General features: G+C 36.2%; 1 protein-coding gene across 1 annotated transcript; it reads left to right on the top strand.

Moving 5' to 3' along the window:
* Positions 1-5,422: 5,422 nt before the first annotated feature.
* Positions 5,423-18,501, top strand: LOC136806467 (dynein regulatory complex subunit 2-like). Its single transcript, XM_067063052.1, has 15 exons — positions 5,423-5,668; positions 6,209-6,379; positions 6,763-6,847; positions 7,964-8,102; positions 8,834-8,908; positions 9,103-9,225; positions 9,795-9,872; positions 10,526-10,596; positions 10,888-10,957; positions 11,465-11,524; positions 12,015-12,107; positions 12,450-12,500; positions 16,515-16,608; positions 17,609-17,681; positions 18,288-18,501. Exons 1-15 carry the CDS (start codon positions 5,455-5,457, stop codon positions 18,379-18,381), a joined length of 1,491 nt encoding a protein of 496 aa, XP_066919153.1. The 5' UTR covers positions 5,423-5,454; the 3' UTR covers positions 18,382-18,501.
* The last annotated feature ends 5 nt before the right edge of the window (positions 18,502-18,506 follow it).

The following is an 18,506-nucleotide window of genomic DNA, read 5'->3' on the forward strand; positions in this document are numbered from 1 at the left end:
TACATGATTTGACGATAAAAATGAAAATTTGTTTTTCCTTTTTTGCTGATTACTAGTTCAATTTTTAAGAGTAAGGATAGTAGCAATATTATTACCAATATGTATAGCAAAAGAAATTCTTAACGCAATGATATTAAATTGTGGTCCTTGTGAAACTGTCAGAAGTCGAGTAAAATCAAGATGAAGTTATAATTTTCTCGAGCTCTAGCTTTCCATATTATGGTGTGGTAATGATGTGGTTATATCAGAAGAATTGATAGGAAATTCTGAGCAAGAAGATATAGAGGTACCTTTTCGTATAGGAGAGGTGTACCCAAAATATAGGCCCTAAAAGTTTGTGCATAATCAGGCTTGAAACAAAAGAATTTTGTCACAACACGCTAACTATGCAGATTTTTTATAGCAACAACAAAAGAAACCTATTTACTCGACATAAACTCCCTTAAGGGCAAGAGACCTGGTATATGACGAGCCGTTTTTCCATTGTTTTCAAGAAGCTGTTTTCCATCTCTTTACATTCCTCTGGTCCATCGCAATGTGCCATATAAACAAAACTCAACATTCTTACAAAAGTTGTCTTTTTGATTTCCCAAACATTTGTCTTAAGCGTTCACTTCCACAATAATTTATGTCATTGCAGTTTCGTTCAGTCCACAGTCGGGTTCAACTAAAACAATCCGGGGGTAAGTGGCAAAGCAACACAGCAGAATATTCGTAAATTAAAGAAAATATATTTTGGCATTGACAATCAAATATAATATATCATATTATATTTCCTTAATTCAAAAATCAAAAATTCATTTTACATTTGCAAAAAAATAAAAAAATAATTAATATTACATACTAAGACTCCCATGTTTTTACTCTTGTCTGATTTCCAATCTCGAAAAGTACAAAATGCCCGTCCGCCCAATATCCACCCAATCATCTTAAATTCACTTCAATTGTCCTTTGACATTCAAAAAATAGTATTTAAAACTATGATGAATTTATAATAATTGCAAAAAACAAAAAGTTTGATACTTCATTAGTGAAATATTCAATAAATTCCTAGTGTGGATAAATTCAGTGGGCGTTTTTCTAGCGCTTCATTTATCGCGCAATTTTTGCGTCACACAAACTTTCCCGGCCGCTTGTTATAATTATGCATTGACAAATTTGGTTCTCCATTGTCAAGTCAGGATCGATGGTAAAGTCACTTAAGCATAAAAAAGAAAGGATTTTGTCAGTTTTATGCATAAAATAATTTGGGAGATAATCTATTCCGTGCAAGCGCACTTTTTGTAGACTAGTCGGAACACCTTCTTTTACTCGCAGGATTGATGGTAACTTTTCCTCTTTGTTATTTTTAAAATGAAGCACAACTGAGAAAAAACGAAACTTGCGTATTTCCAGTGAGTAAACAATTCTGACAATTAACAAAATTGATGCTGATGATTTTTTTTCGGTCAGGCAAATGTTTCGTATTGGGGGTACTAGTTATGACCCCTAAGCCTATGCGAGATTGAAGCGTTTGGGTAAATGAGACAAAACTCGAAAAAAGCTGGTGTTTTGAAACGCTTCCGTGCGATCGAAATATTGCTGTTTGTGACGCACTGACTATACAGCCAGTCACAAATTAAAGCTGCCTTTAAGTAAATAAAGTTCTTCTTTTATATGAATAAAAATGTAAACTTTATGTACAAACAAAGTAGAATAGGTACGAACAAGCTTTCAAAAAACAAAGCCAAAACCAACGTTATTAAAAAACTTCAATTCATGTATTGCATAGACGCATAACAGCAAGCCCCATTACGCCACCAAGTCTACCATTTTTTATGTTTATGAATTCTGATTTAAATTCGAAAAGCGAAACCGGTAAAATCAGGGATTGAAGCAGTGCGCAACGCGGAATGAAGACTGTCGAACGATTGTTTTAGATCACTTGAGTGTAGAATTTGTTAAAATGGGAAAATTGGAAAAATTGGAAAAGTTGAAAAGTTCGAAAAAAATAATGCGGCCAGGTGACGGCGAAAAAATTTTTCACCCAGCCGGTGGACGGGAAACTTTATATTTTTTAGGATCGGCCTAAAATAAAACACTCGCTTTATCTGATTTTCCAATGGCGTATTAGCAGTTGTCCACACTAAAGCTCTATCTAAAGATCTAAAGGAGTGGGCTAATTCAATTGCACTCAATATTATCGAATATGAGTGTAATCAAACTAATCAAGCATAATCAAATCTCAATCATATGTATATGTTTTTTTATAAGAACAAACTATTATATAAGAACATAGGACTTCAATGCTCAAAATGTTAAAGAACAAGTTAAGAACATTTTAAGGCTTTGCGGACCCAAAAATGCCCAATTTCTTAGGAAAATGGACAGAAAATACTCAAAAAATGGTGAAAATGGAGGGAGGTATTTTGCCGCTAAACGATCAAACGAAAGAGTTGCTCAAAGTCAAACATCCGGAAGGTCGTAAAGCTCAAGAAGACGTTAAGATGAAAGGTCCACTCCAAAACGTCGAAAATGTTATATTTGACGTCATTGTCGACTTGATGGTTTTGGAAGCTGCAAAGATCACTTGTGGTGGGTCTGGACCTTCAGGCTTGGACGCTGATGGCTGGAGACGAATTCTTGTTTCCAGAGACTACAGAGAAACCGGAACTGACCTCCGAAAAGCAATCGCATTACTCATCAGAAAAGTATGCACCGTCGAGATTGAAGACACATCACTGGCGCCACTTTTAGCTTCACGACTCGTACCCCTCAACAAAAACCCAGGACTCTGACCGATAGGAGTGGGAGAAGTGTTACGAAGAAGTATGGGAAAAGTCGTCATGGCGGCTTTTTCAGAAGATGTGGTACGTGGATCATCTGACGCGCAAATGTGTGGTCGAAGTTCGGGAAGCGAGGCAGCAATCCATGCAATGAGACGAATGTATTCAAACGACTCAACTGAAGCAGTCATCCTTGTGGACGCAGCCAATGCCTTCAACAACATTAATAGAGAAGCACTGATCCACAACATAAAGTATGCTTGCCCCAAAATCGCAACATACGTTTCGAATTGCTACGCGAATCCTGCAAGACTCTTCGTCATTGGTGGTCTTGAAATATCATCTCAAGAAGGCACAACTCAAGGCGACCCGCTTGGTATGGCCATCTACGCTTTGGGTGTAACGCCGATGTTGAACATCCTTCTGTTTCGTATTAACAATCAGCACAATCGAATGGTTGCCTTCGCTGACGATATCACAGCAGCTGGAACTTTGGAAGCGTTAAAGCAATGGTGGGATCACCTCCTCGAAATCGGTCCGTCGTATGGCTACTTCCTCAACCAACCAAGTCATGGCTGATCGTCAATTCTGATCAACTTGACCAAGCACGTCAAACCTTTGCTCGAACTCAGATCAAAATCACATCAGAAGGCGAACAACATCTTGGTGCAGTGATTGGCACTGATGAAAATAAAAGTCAGTACATCAACAAGAAGATCGACGACTGGACGCAAGAAATCAACCTCCTAGCTGAAATTGCAGCAACGTATCCTCAAGCTGCTTACTCAGCCTACGTTAGCAGCTACCAACACAAGCTGACATACTTCCTTCGCACCATCCCATCAATCAGCAACGAACTGAAGAGAGTTGATGAAGCAGTTCGACACAGACTCATCCCATCCTTGACTGGTGGACGAATCATCAATGATCATGAACGAGTCATGTTATCCTTGCCACCACGTCTCAGATTAGAATATTACCCAGGAATTGGCTATTCGATTGATATTTGATTACAATTGGTAGACAATTCAATTCCAATTATTCAATTACATTTGATTGGTTCGATCGTGATTTTCGTTTAAACTTTTTTGATTGACACCGTCTGGTGGTATTTCGCTTTAAAATTTCAATTTCTGAGCTCTTTCCAACATGAGAGGTCCATGAGAGGTCCCACTGTTTTATTTCAAGTCCCAGAGAAGTCTGTTTGACTAGTCGAAGGAGAGTTATATTTCAGTGGGTCTTGTAGAATCTTCTCAAAGGCAATTGGCAATGTATACTGGACATTCTTGACTCAAAATAGGAATCACCATAGTTATATGTTCACATCATAAAAAGGAAAATAAAATAAAGTATAAAAGTGTTACCCATTCAAGGAAATAATTTACAAATGCTTTGCTGGAATTCACACACTAAAAACCCCCTGACAGTAAAGTTTTCTTCGGAACCGTTTAAATGGCAATGATACTTAAAATTGGCCCCTCAACGGTCCACATAAACAAAGAAGCAAAAGTGAAAGCAATTGTCTCTCGGAATTTTCTGAGTTTGTAAGCCAACTCGGTATACAATAACAAATTGGAAAGTGTGGTGCGAGCTCCATAAAAAAACAGGGCAACTGCTTTTTGAGATATTTTAAAAACCGAGAAATTGAGTTGGAGATTAAGAAACATTATCAATGTTTTGGGTAAGGAAAATGCAGTTTGTTAATTCCTGTAGTAGTGAAATATCTCAATCTTGGCGACCATCTGATTATCCCTTTAAGAGTGACATTTAGTAATTAACCTGCCATTTTGTGTACGTTCACCCTGGGTTTCCTCAAGTAACTCATATCGTGCATTCTGATTGGTTGAAGAAAACAAAAGTGGTTTTACCCGTTTGTATTAGGCGAGAAAAACTTGGTCTCAGATTCCAACTCGCTGCTACAGGAAACATAATATTCAATACAATCAAAGGTCAATATGATCGAAAGTAATCAAAAACGAGCGGGAAATTAGATATTACCTATAAATAAGTTTTATTCAAATTGGCTATAACATATAAGTCCTATAAAGTAAGCTCGAGTATTAGGGTTTTATTTCTGTAATACCGAGCAGATAATTCCCAGCCCAAAATGATGAAGTACTTTAATATGCAAAACTGAGTCAATAGGTCGTCGCGTTCTCCCAAATGACTATAACATTGGCCCAAACTTTGATGACAGAGTCATTAGTCATTGATGGGTGTTCCTAAAAGGTAGGGTACCCAAATTGGGGGCTACTTATTAGGATACCCATTTCATTTACAGACCAGAATTAAATAACCGAAAATTTGTGAAGGAAAGTCATCTGCTAAGCCTGGAGTTTTGAATTTAAAAAATATTGTATGATGCAGAAGATATTCAAAGGTACATATTACCATGTGTTCAAAGCACATGGTGTATGCAATAGAGCTTTGCGACTTGAGTCTTATAGCAATCTTAGATCTGATTTTTGTAAATGATCATCCGAAGGTTTTAGTATCAATTTATTATGAACTCAAGCATCAGTTTGTAAAATTTAGGGCAAAAAGGGGTACCCCAATAAGTAGCCCATTTGGGGCCCCAATTGGCTCTCCATTTCTAATGAATCGGCCAAATCTTTGGGTACACCATTAATGTTATGAAAATTATTTTATATATTATAGAAATTAAAAACAAGTTTAATCAAAATACAAGATGCCTCAAAAAAGTGGGAAGAAGAAAACCAAGTTGACTGAAGAAGAAAAGCTTCTTCGAGCAGAGCAAAAACTACTTGAAGAAGAAGAAATGAGACGTAGAAAGGAAGAAATGTTAACTCAATTCTTGAAAGATAAATTGGGGAAAGAAGAGCGTAATACAAAATTTAATACAACGAAACTACAGAACCAATGGAGAGTAATGATGAGAGAAGGTCAGTAAAAGAACGCTCCTGTATCTATCGTCGTTTTACATGAGATTCCACTTCTCGCACTAAGATTTACGTGACTTTTGTACTATTTTTTCTGGAGTAACCAGTATGAGATTGGAAAGGGTTTTTTCTAAAGATATGGGAAATCTTGTGTTTACTTACGCAACTGCCTAACTTATCGAAGCTCATTGCTCAACTACCTGTAGTCTTAGTCTTTTTCCGATCGAAAAGTGACAGTGGAATTTTAGTGCCGAAAGTGGAATCTTATGCAAAATAGCGATAAAATTTTAAAACTCTTTGGCTAGTACCTGTGTTTTGTGGAAACAATCTCTGCTTTTATGCTATCACGTTCATAATGTTCATTTTCATATCATAATTCTCTAACTCTAACTGTAACTGTGATTTTCAGTATAAAGCCTTCAAGATAAACTTATGAAACAAATTATTGTTTATCAGCTAAAATGTTTTTTCACTTTGAAAATGATCCTCACTAATTCAGTGAATTCATAATAATACCTATGGACTTATATGGCTTTCTTTTAGCCAAATCAAGTGAATTACGTAAAGACATCGAGATTTTGAGTCAAACCTTTGAGCGGGTGATTGACAGCAAAGATGCGGTTTTAAAATCTCTGGTGAAGGACTTGGATGAAGCTGAGGAACAGTATCAAACTGCTATCAAATCTCATTTACAAAATTTACGCAAACTGTTAGGTATGTAAGTATGAGTTGAATGAGAGTTGTATGTATGAATTTTTAGAGACTTGTTTATTAACGTCATAAATAAAAGTAAAAAGGGAGCAAACTCTTCAAAAAATTGAATCTGGACTTGTTTTGATTAATCTTTTTCCAATAACAATGTAAATTTATAGTTTGAACCCAACCAAGGGCACCCTCAAAGAACAACTAAAGAATTTTTTCTACAGGGGCGAGCAAAAATATCCCTCAAGAAGAAGGAATGGGACATACATAATACTTTTATTTTGTTTTCTGCGTATGCATCTTTTTATGAGCTTCCTTTTCAAATTTTGAGCCATTTTCCTTTACGGTGATCATGCATGTTATTTGATTTTTGTTTCTTGTTTTTATTCTTACAGATTTTCAAGAAGAAAGGTTACAAAAAGCTGACAACGAATATAATGAGGAAATGGATTCTATCACAGATGAATTTGATACCGAACGGTTTGTAAAATGATGAAATCTTTAACTGGTTTGGTTTATATTTCAATCTCTTCCAGAACAGGCCATGATCGAGGGGGGAGGGGGCAGTGGGTTTACAAAACTGACGGTATGTGCGGCAAAAGAAACGGCTTTTAGAATCGCATCCTTATAGTGCAGGAAAAAATCGGTGAAATTTATACCCTTACAGTGCATTTTTTAAAATTTTAAAATCTTTTAGAGCAAAAAGCAATTTTTCCTAGATTTGCTGAAATTTCCACCCATACAGTGCATTTATCAGAAGTCCACCCTTACAGTGCATTTCTGCTATTTTGAAAACATACCTTTAACCGCCACACATACCTGTCGGTTAATTTGCCTGGCTGCCCCCCCCCCCCCCACGGCCATGATTATTAACGTGTCTTTCACCTCACTTTTAGGAGTCCCAAATGTTTTGAGCCTTTAAAGTAAAAGAATGTTGAAAACTCCTTTTTTCATCGGCCAATTTTCGAAGAAATATCACTGTCCATCCTAAATTTCCATAAGCTAATTTTTATAAGCTTTTAAAGCTAGTACACATTTGTTTATATTCGACTTTAAAGATACATTAACAATGTATTCAAACAAATTAACAGCAGGGATGTCTTGAAAGTTTCCGAAACTATTTTGTTAAACATCTATTTTATCCTAACTCGCTTCTTCAAGAAATCTGGTTACTAAAATCATTGGCTGTCTGTCTGTTAACGTTTTGGAAATGAAAAAGTCTTTTTTTATGCTTGATTTACAGAGTGTTGGTGTGGATCAGTAATTCCTTAATGATAAATTTTTGTTTGGCCAAATTATAAGTTACATAATGTTACAACTGTGTATTACACGTTTTTTTATAAGAACAAACTATATAAGAACATAAGGCTTCGCTGGCCAAAATGTTAAGAACAAGTTAAGAACATTTTAAAGCTTTGTGGTCCAAAAACACTCAATTCCTTAGGAAAATGGTCACAAATATTCACAAAATGGTCAAAATAAGAACATGTTAAGAACATCTTTAGGCTTAAACCTCAATGTTCTTATAAAAAAACATGTACTTAGTAACTGTGGTGGTCTAACAAGGTGAGAATTATTGATCCATTTATTTTGCAGGAGTTTGATAGTTCAACAACACCATAAGGAGATGAATGAGATAGAAGACATCATGTTTGCCATGGAACAACAATTTGAAGAAGCGGAGGCCGATGCCAGACAAGAATTCCATTCTTTACGTGATGAAATTAAAAATAAGGTTCGTCTTCTCATGTTCATAGTCTGCACCCCCCCCCCCAGAATAGGGGAGTTTGGTGTTTTGGATCGAAAATTTCCAGCTCTTCTTATGTTCATTCAATAGCTGTTTGCAATATTAACAGAACCAGATGGAGTTTTTACAACCTTTCATTTGATTTGGTTGGTCGTTAACCAGTAGTAAAACAATTTTGTTACTTTTTCTAAAGAACACGTCATTTTTATTACTTCAAATGAACAATGATTAAAGTATCTTATAAAAACTGCATCTCCTCTGATATTAACGTTTGGCCAAATTCTGTGTCATTTTTATGCTTCATTTAGAACTTCACTAAATTGAGTTGATTGATTTTTAAATTAGATAAATCTAATTCCTTAGCAGTTTTCAGACGAAATACATTGAAAGACTTGCAATAAACCGCCCTTAGCTTTGATGAAACCCAAAAGATTCCTCCTAGAGTTAGAAGAAGAAAGTTATTAGATGATACTCCAATCAACATTGGGCGGCTTTTCTAGAAATAGTCTGTACCCCCTATGTTGAGGAGGTGTGACGCCTATGGTGGTCTGGAAAATCCATCCAGGGTGGTCCAAAGAAATGGGAGAAAAAATCCAAGGGGGTCCTGAAAAATTTGAAAAAAAATCTAGGGGGTCACCTTTTTTAAAAAAGATCTCAACATAGCCCAATTGCCCATTACATCAAATAAAAGGAAGAAAACGTTTTTATCTCTCATTTAGAATTTGGAAGACAAACATGCTCTACGAATTCAGTTGGAAAGCCAAGTAGAAGACCTCTGGAAACAATTTCAGGCGGTAAATATTCTTTGATAGTTATTCTTATGGCAGGGTTTTTGCTTTGCTTTTGATAGACTGCCAAGTTAAAAATTAATCCCGGCGAATTCTAAGTCGGCAAAAGTCCAGTGTATTTTCCTTTAAGCAATTCAAGAAATCATTGTTTTAGAAAAAACAATGGTTTTTAACATGATTCTTCTTTTTTGAACTCGAAGGCTTTGAAGAATTATAACGAGACCACAGAGGAAAGAAAGATGGCGTTTGAAACGTTGAAAACAAAAGATGAAAAGAGCGCCAAAGAAATTGAAATGCAAATGAGAAAGTTGCAACGAATTCAGGTCAGCAAGTTTGAAACTATAGCGAGTTTATGTATTTGCACTTTTGAGGAAGGTAAAGGGACTGGATAAGCGATCTGGAAAAATCCGTAGTTCTGTCCCGCAAAATTGAGGACGGTAAAAGTGCTGATTTACCGTCGTCCTCAGTTGGTCAGGATCTAGTCAAATTAGAACCTTACCGTCTCCATCGCAGAAAACACACATACATAAACTCAGTCGTATGTTCAGGCTGGAGGGGGAGAGTATACTCCATGACACTATGATGGGCAATTGCTATTTGGGAACAATAGGGTTGGTATTAACATTTTTGTCAGAAGTTTGGTCTGCTTTTGGTCTGCTTTTGGTGACGTGAAAGACTTAATGAGACAGGGGTGTCATTAATAGAAGTTTTATGAGATTTATTTTCTGTCTTAGTAACTTGCCTGGATCGTTTCGCAATTTTATACGTATACACTAGTCTGTCTTACCGCAACATTGTAATGACCTTCGTGCTTTCGGGCTAAAATATTTCACTGTTGTAAAATGCTTGGTAGATTTGTAGAATGTGGCTCATATTCTCTTGTTATTTGCAGGACAAAATTTCTCAATTGAAATCCAAAATGGTTGCAAACTCCAAAGAATACGACGAGAAGAATCGAATCATCAAGGAGGTAGAGGGTCAACAATCAAAATTTTTCAAAGTGTAGTGCTTATCTAAGAGCTTTTTCTTTATGAAGGATGAGATTTATTGTTGTTGCTTTTTTGCTTAACCTATTGAATGGCCACTATCTAGGGGGTATTAGTTAGCTGGTATACTAAGACCATGCTCAGACGTTACGGTTTCCGTTACGACTCGAGAGTGTTCATATTGGTTTCGGAACGTTTCGGAGCAAGAAAACGGAGCAGCTCCGTTCCGATGAGAATATTGAAGCGAAACCGTTTCGATCTGTTTTACTTTATAACGTCTCTTCTTTTTTGACGTTTCGAATTTTGACGCTCACACTTGTTTCGGAACCGTTTCGTTTCGGAACGATACGGAACCGTAATGTCTGAACATGGTCTATATAAATGCACAGAATCTTCAGTGATGTTTGTAGACAGCACTGAGAGAAAAGAGGGTCTGTAGTATTGAACAAAATTTCTTCTTATTGAGAACAATATTTTAAAAACAACGCCAATTGAATATCAACCTGGTCAAGAAGCCCGGGTAAAAAGGATGAGCTTCATTTTATTTTGATCACATGATTGATATCAAAATCCAAAACAACTCGACAACCAGACCAGCTTTATTATCCAATTGACATTCTAAAATCTTCATCTTCAGGAACGTGAAGGCATTGCAGTGCAGTTTCACAATCTGAAACACGAGATGAACAAACAAAGAGAACAAGAAAGGTTGGTTACAACTCAATCAACATTCGAATGCAAAAATGTGACCAAACCGTGCGGTTATAACAGCTAAGTTGTGTCTTTTCCTCTACTAATCTGTTTTAAAACAGCCTATTTTACTGCCTGAAGTGAACATAGGGGCTAAAGTAAGAACAGACAGTCAATAATTTCTAGACAGAGTCAATAAGAAAGCCATTTTCTCTCTGGTATGTATGTCCATGGGCGCGTTATGATGTGTTTTTCAACTGGTTTTGGACCTGCCATACGTAATGACCACGCTCTCTTTCTTTTTATCAGGGGTCGTTTGACCACGCTAACGTTACAGAGTAATAAAAGTATCAAAGAATTGCAACGCAAGAAAGAAAAGGTAAGGTTTGAGGGCGAAATTGTACTTTACAGATGACTTGTATAGTTCAATCGGATCAATTTTCGTAAGATTTAATTTCGGGTTTTCGCCGTTTTTGCCGTCTTTGTTAAAGTAAAACTCAAAGTCGAATGAGATTGCTGACTTGCAAAATGAAATCAGCGCGACATTTTCAAAATCAGATTTTTTTTTTGTGTAAAATGGGATGTAAATTAACGATTTTTTTGGCCTCTTCAGTGCAACTTTTTACTTTATTTGGCTAATTCAGGAAATTAGATCCATCAGAGATCCACGCATAATTATTTTTCTAAACACGAAATTCACGAAAATAAACGAAAATTTCTTGGCTCGCCTAAATTGATCCGATTAAAGTATATACTGAACTTATTTAGTTTCCTCGTGTTAGACTTTTTCTAGTTTCTTGGAATAATAATTGAGTGCGTTTCTACGAAGATAAGATGAGTATCCACAAACTTTTTCAACTCCATTGTCCCTCTCTCTCTCTTTCAGGGCGAGAAGATTTTAAAGTTGGCTGAGATGTGTCGAAAGTTTGAAACTGAAGATGAGAAGGTAATACCGTCAACAATCTATTTATTCAAATAAATTAGGGCAAGGTTCTCATGTGTGATATGAATACCTTGATGGCCATTTCAAAAGTCGGTGAGCTGTTGTCTCACAGCCCCGTTGAACATTTTTTCCTCAGTGTGGATGAAAATTCCCAATGGGGATAGATATTCTATTATTCCAAGGCTAAAAAATCTAGTTGGGATGGGTTTGGAGTGCAATTTTGTGACACAGGGGTGTTTTTTACGTAAATTATGACAAAGCCTTAAGAAATATTACCTATTGATAAATGGAGAAATCTATGGGAAGGAATAGTCCTATCTTTGGGTAGATAGCTGAAGAAATAAGCTGTATTCTATAACTATCTATCCAAAGAGGACGCCACTCATTTCCCTAGATTTATCCACTTCTCAAAAGATAATATTTTGAGAAAAGGGTGCTTTTTGAAAGAACCAGCTCATATTTTCAAATAAAAACAATGCGATTCTCAATTCAGGTGTTACCATTCTACGCCTCGTCATTGAGCTTGTTAGAAAAACGAGAAGTTGATCAAGCCATCAAAGAACCTCCTGAACAACCACTTGCTGAGGTACGTATCTTACATCACAGGGTGTTCGATGATTCCCAGCTGGCACACAACGTCGTTTCAACGTTTATCTAATGTTCACAACGTCCATATAACGTTAGATGAACATTGAAACAACGTTGTATGCCAGCGGGGATGTGATGAGTTTCAAACAAGAGTGATTTGTTACCTGGATCTATCTGATGTGTAGATTGTACCAACCTGAAAGATCCAGAACTGCAAGGATACCGATACGTGTTATAGCCAATTTTCTAACCGGGAGAATGTTAATGAGACGGGAGAAAGGAGTGAAAGGAGTTTTGCAATTTACTAATTCAATCTTATTTTTTTCCGCTTCTTTTTCAGCTCTTTCAAGAATATACAGCTTTGGAAAACTTTTGGAAACGCTACAACAAGGTATTTATTCCCTTTATTCATCAAATCCTTTCTACAGTTTTGACGCTATCTAATGGCTCTAATTCTACTATTCGATACGCTCCCTTTATTCAATAAGAATCTAGAGCATCAGCTGTAACAGAAACTTCCTCTAGAGATACCCAGCCTCTGTACACAGCGTTCATCTTTAAGTTTCAATCTATCATTAAACGAACGTTTGAGACAGGGGGGGTCGGTAGTAAAGTCTCAGACATATATGAGTAGTAAAAGGATTTTTACGAATTTTTACATACCACCACCCAGACTCTTGGAAGAGGTATTTTACTACCCTGGTAGTAAAAAGCTTTTGGGACAATTTGTCATGGAGACCACCTATTTTTTGGTTGCTTTTCGGACTGATTTTGCAAAAAAAGCTAAAAAATGATTATTTCTGTGACACATTTTTCACGTAGTGCCAAAATTAATGTTTTTCCCTTAGAATTAAAGTCTTTTTATATTGACAAAAAATTTCGAGAATTTTTTGTTTGCAGCAAACAACTTTCCAACAGAAAATTTTTTCAAATTATAAAAATTTTCAGATTTTTTAAGAAAAGTCATCCAGAAAATTAAAAGAATTACAAAAAATAGCTAAAATTTGCTAATTTTACCAGTTTTAACTACCCAGGTAGTAAAATTTTTTCAACATTTAACACATAGATACCACCCATTTTAGTATTTAACTACCCTGGATAGTAAAATTTTTTTTCGATTTTTCGTCACACCACCACCGTAGTAAACGTCATTATGTCTGAGATTTTACTACCGACCCCCCCCCCCCCTGTTTAAGATGCATGGATACTGTCTACTGACTGGATATCTCTTCCTGTCAATCAAAGTAAGGTTGTTTTGACATCATGTCATCAATACAAGAGCTGTCATCGTCGTGATAAGGCCGCGTGGCCCTATATTCCCCGCATGCGACTACCATAATTTGACCGATTTGAACAATAGCGCTTTTGTTCAATTTGGGACTCTCGTCCAATCAGATTGCCGTATTGTGTCAAATTTTCCCAAATTTGACTGCTAGAACAATAGAGCTGTGTCAAATTATTGTCTGATTTCAAATTTGGGACTATACTGCAATCTGATTGGTGCTTGATTTCAATTTGGGACTATACTGCAATCTTATTGGTCGGTGCGAAATTTGAGACTATCCTGCGATTTGATTGGCTGAGAAAACGAAAGCGTTTTTGAAACAAAATGGCTACCCGAAGCGACAGACAGGAGCAAAGCTGCTTAGCAAAAAAACACTCTAAATTTGAGCTGAAAACTGGTAATTTCTTGGTGATATTGGACATAATATACGATGTATATGGTGAATAATGTTTCTTAATTGATATGGAAAGCTTTGGAAGGAACTTTTAAGAGTATTTCTGCTCTTAATCATGTTGAAAACATACATATAGTTGGCTATCCTACCAGATGCATAAAACCAAAACTTTGAATTTTACAGAAGGATTGGAGCTTCCTTAGAGCGAACCAACGATGAAATCAGACTTTGTATCATAAAATATGACTCCTCTGCGAATTTAAAGAAAATTGGATCATTTTTCATGATGCTATGGATGAAAATTGTCCTTTTTTGACTTTGGCAATTTTGGCGGTTGTTGTTTTGATTTTTGAAACTTGACACAGATTTTTTCTGTACAAACTGTTACTGGAATTCATTAGAGCATACTTAAATGCAGTCAATGTGTAAATTTGAAGTAAATTGGAGCATTTTTCATGATGATATGGATGAATATGATCCTTTCTGGACTTATGGCGTTTTGTCGGTTGTCGCTTTGATTTTTCAAACTTGACACAGATTTTTTCTGTACAAACTGTTACTGGAATTCATTAGAGCATACTTAAATGCAGTCAATGTGTAAATTTGAAGTAAATTGGAGCATTTTTCATGATGATATGGATGAAAATGATCCTTTCTGGACTTATGGCGTTTTGTCGGTTGTCGCTTTGATTTTTCAAACTTGACACAGATTTTTTCTGTACAAACTGTTACTGGAATTCATTAGAGCATACTTAAATGCAGTCAATGTGTAAATTTGAAGTAAATTGGAGCATTTTTCATGGTGATATGAATGAAACTGATCCTTTCTGGACTTATGGCGTTTTGTCGGTTGTCGCTTTGATTTTTCAAACTTGACACAGATTTTTTCTGTACAAACTGTTACTGGAATTCATTAGAGCATACTTAAATGCAGTCAATGTGTAAATTTGAAGTAAATTGGAGCATTTTTCATGGTGATATGAATGAAAATGATCCTTTCTGGACTTATGGCGTTTTGTCGGTTGTCGCTTTGATTTTTCAAACTTGACACAGATTTTTTCTGTACAAACTGTTACTGGAATTCATTAGAGCATACTAAAATGCAATTCATGTGTAAATTTGAAGAAAATTGGAACATTTTTCATGATGATATGGATGAAAATGATCCTTTCTGGACTTATGGCGTTTTGTCGGTTGTGGTTTTAATTTTTGACAACTTGACATATCACTTTTTTCATATATACAAACTGTTACTGGAATTCAATATGGTACTAGAATAAAGAATTCATGTGAAAATTTATAAATGCTTGGAATATTTTTGTTTCATTATGGCTGGCTATGGCTGAGAATGCAAAAAAAGTTAAGTTTTTGGGGGATCTGATAGCCATCAGCCAATTAATAAATTTTTGAATCTGTTTTATTGCTAATAAATTATATTTTCTTAAGTTCAAAATAAACCCATTCAATTACATGTACATGCTTTGATTCTCTAATATTTTTCATCCAACTTTTGGTGTTTTTCTTTGCAGACAAAGGAAAAACTACTATTTTGAATCTCCAAAAACATTAGGAAACCTTTGTTGTTAAAAATCTATCACTTCTAAAAAAAAATTGGCTACAGTAATTCCCTTGATTAATTGTCTTATATAACTGAGCTTTACTGTTCTTTTCATTTTCGTTGTATTCGTGGCCTTAGAAGACTAAGCAAGATATCTAATCAGACTACTCGACAGATTGGAGTCTGAGATATACTCTGGAGTCTGAGATATACTCTCGACATAATGGGGCAGTGAACAGCTCTTTCTAACTGCCCCGGGGGGGGGGGGGGGTACTACCCTTGTCGACCAACGGGGGTGCTCCGCTGAGGTTCGAAAAATGGACCCTACGTGGGACTCGAAATTTGCGAAAAAGGTGACCCTGAATGGGACTGAAATTCCAAAATTTTCTCAAATTTTCTTTTCTACTTTTCCCCAAATTATCCAAAAATAGGCACCCTACGAGGGACTGATTTTTATATTTTGGTGTTTTTGCGACCCTACCTGGGATTCGTGGAGGTTAAAAAAGGTACCCTGACCAGCGGAGCATCCCCGTAACCCATTTTGCCCTAGTACCCCCCCCCCCCGGGCTAACTGCTAATGATATCTTATTTTCTATCTTAATGGACCATTCATGCTTAATGATTACTTGTGGTGTTATGCAGTAGATTAATAAAAGAATTCACAAAAAAATAACAATATAAATAATATAAAGTCCGTCTTTCCAAAACTTCCCCGCATCAATAGGTAAATCCCCTTGCCGAATATTAGCCACAAGTGGTTATTAGACAAAGCATAAGTGTCTGAATTTCTGTATTTGCTTTAATTGCTAATGGCCCTCGAAGGCGTTTCTGAAAGATCAAGCTTCAGACACCAAATTATGTAGCTTAGTCTGAGACTTTAGACTCTACAAGTTTGGACAGCCTTGGTCTTCAGATCTTGCTTGGTACCATTATTGGTAGTTTCGCGCCTTCGAAACCACGGCGAAAATTTCAGACGCCATTGTCAAATAACCGCCTTTACTGGTCCATTACCCACTATTCTTTCCCCGAATAATTTTATTCTTTCCCCGAATGTGGTAGACGAACCGAAAAAATTTTTGGCCCAACGGATAAGGCGTCCGACTTCGAATCGGAAGATTGTGGGTTCGAGTCCCATCGTGGTCATAACTTTTCATTTTTCTCCATTCAGGTCATGTTGGATAAACTGGCTTTGAATCAAGAGAATGGTAATCTTCTTCAAGAAAATCAGCAGCTTCGTTCTGTTTTGAAACAATACTTGGATGGTAGGTCTTTTTTCATTTCTTTTATAAGAATGCTTCTCCTGGTTTCTACAGGAAGTTTTCATTAGAACAGCAGGTATTGGATAATTGACTTGTAGTAACAAGTAATCTAAAATGTAAGACTGACACAATTATCAAGATCAAGATGACAAAACTATCTGCTGTCGTGGTATTTTTCATAAGTAGACATTCTTATAAATAAAATTTACATCGTGAGATTGATTGACAGTTTTTCAGTTTGATTGACAACTTAACTCGAATTTTCTTAGCAATTTTCATGATTGAACGATATGTTAGATATAAACCCACCACAACGGTATTTTCTTGTATACGATTTTGTAAAAATTAATTTTTCACATCTCATATTACCAAAAACTTGATTTTCAAGCTCGCTGGCTTTCCTCAAAATAAATAATCTAAGCTGACTAACTATAAGACTCAGAGAAGCTCAAGAGAGTTTCCGTGTTACCAATGCAATGTGCAGATTTATTGTGATGGAAGACCTCTTCTTTTAGAATTTACATCCCTGTCTCACTGAGTAGTGAGTCAGTACCCCGTTGAAACTTTTTCCCAAAGTGGGGATGGAAAGTCTATTATTGTTTCCAGCTCAAAAATCCAGTGGAATGTCATTTTTTCCACTGAATTTCAAATGAGGATGAAATCAAAGTCAATTTCCCTACCCAGTGGGGGCTGAAATTGTAGGATATTTTCTGTATTTTCCCTTCGGGGCCAATTCTGTTTCAGCATCACTATTTCAGTGCCCTGTTGCAGCTTTTGAATTATTTTGTAGCACGCCTGTCTCAGTGCCCTGTTCAGTTTTAAGATTGTTTAAAAAACAGGCGAGCCGCTCAAGGCTGCGCAACTTTGGTAGGATTTGTTGGCTTCAAATCCTACCAAGGAGATTCGATTCTAGCCCTTCGGGCGTACACTTCATTGGTCAGCATCCTTGACAGTTAGCTTAATATTGTTGAACTTTATTAAATTGTTTCTCTTTACTGCATAGGAATTTCAGTGAGCGACGAGATTTTGAGCGAAACCAATCCTCTCTTCATCGTCAACAACAAAACCAACATTACGTAAGAAATTTACGTTTATTTTATTGCATGCAGCATTTTTGGAAACTTTAGAAAGCTGACTGCTTAGTGGTTTCTAGTGTCTGTTCCATTTACAACAGTAATAATTAGATTTCTAGCGTCTCACTGCTCCTGTTGCTTTTTATAGACTTGATAGTGCGATTAAGGACTAAACTCATCAAGCATCTTCAAAAATAATTGAATATCAAAGTTGAGTCAGAAGTAGACTTTATATTAGTGTAGGTCCAATATGGTTTTCGAAGCCAATAAACCCCTCTCAAATCGAAAAACCCAATATCTGATTATTTTGTTGTGGATTGTTGATGCATTGTGGGTACCAAATGGAATCAATGTCATCGAGAGAATCCATTAGTGCATCAATGAACATAGACCATCTATGAAGTGAAGTAAAGGGGGGGTTTAGAAGATGTATGTCTATTGTTTGAATGACTTCATTTTTAATGTTCTCTATGTACAATAGGGGGGGGGGGGTCAAATATTTTGGAAAATTTTTGCTTATTTACTATATGGGTGACCCCGTAGAGGACAAATATTTAGACCGGGTTTAGGAAACATTTCTGATCATCGTTATATTTCTTTCATTGCCAGGTTGGGAGTACCAGTTGTTGATGCTCGTGTCCAAGGACAACCAGCGCAAAAAACTGTCGTCGAAGCAGCCCACATTGTCAAGAACACAATATGATTCACAGAGGGAGGTTTGTTTGAAGCAGGTTTTTTTATTAAATTAACCCTTTTTGTTTATTAAGATTGTATATATCATATATTTTACATTGCAGAAATATTAATTTATGTTTGTTTTAAATCCAT

Source organism: Clytia hemisphaerica, unplaced genomic scaffold (genome assembly GCF_902728285.1).
Source record: "Clytia hemisphaerica strain Z4C2 unplaced genomic scaffold, Clytia hemisphaerica genome assembly, whole genome shotgun sequence".
In the NCBI taxonomy this organism is placed as follows: domain Eukaryota; kingdom Metazoa; phylum Cnidaria; class Hydrozoa; order Leptothecata; family Clytiidae; genus Clytia; species Clytia hemisphaerica.

Bases quoted from the DNA above. Each gene is read 5' to 3' on its own strand.
- LOC136806467 (XM_067063052.1), top strand. From the start codon at position 5,455: ATGCCTCAAAAAAGTGGGAAGAAGAAAACCAAGTTGACTGAAGAAGAA. The intron at 9,226-9,794 runs GTCAGCAAGTTT...TGTTATTTGCAG, and splicing joins GAAAGTTGCAACGAATTCAG to GACAAAATTTCTCAATTGAA. The intron at 10,597-10,887 runs GTTGGTTACAAC...TCTTTTTATCAG, and splicing joins AAACAAAGAGAACAAGAAAG to GGGTCGTTTGACCACGCTAA.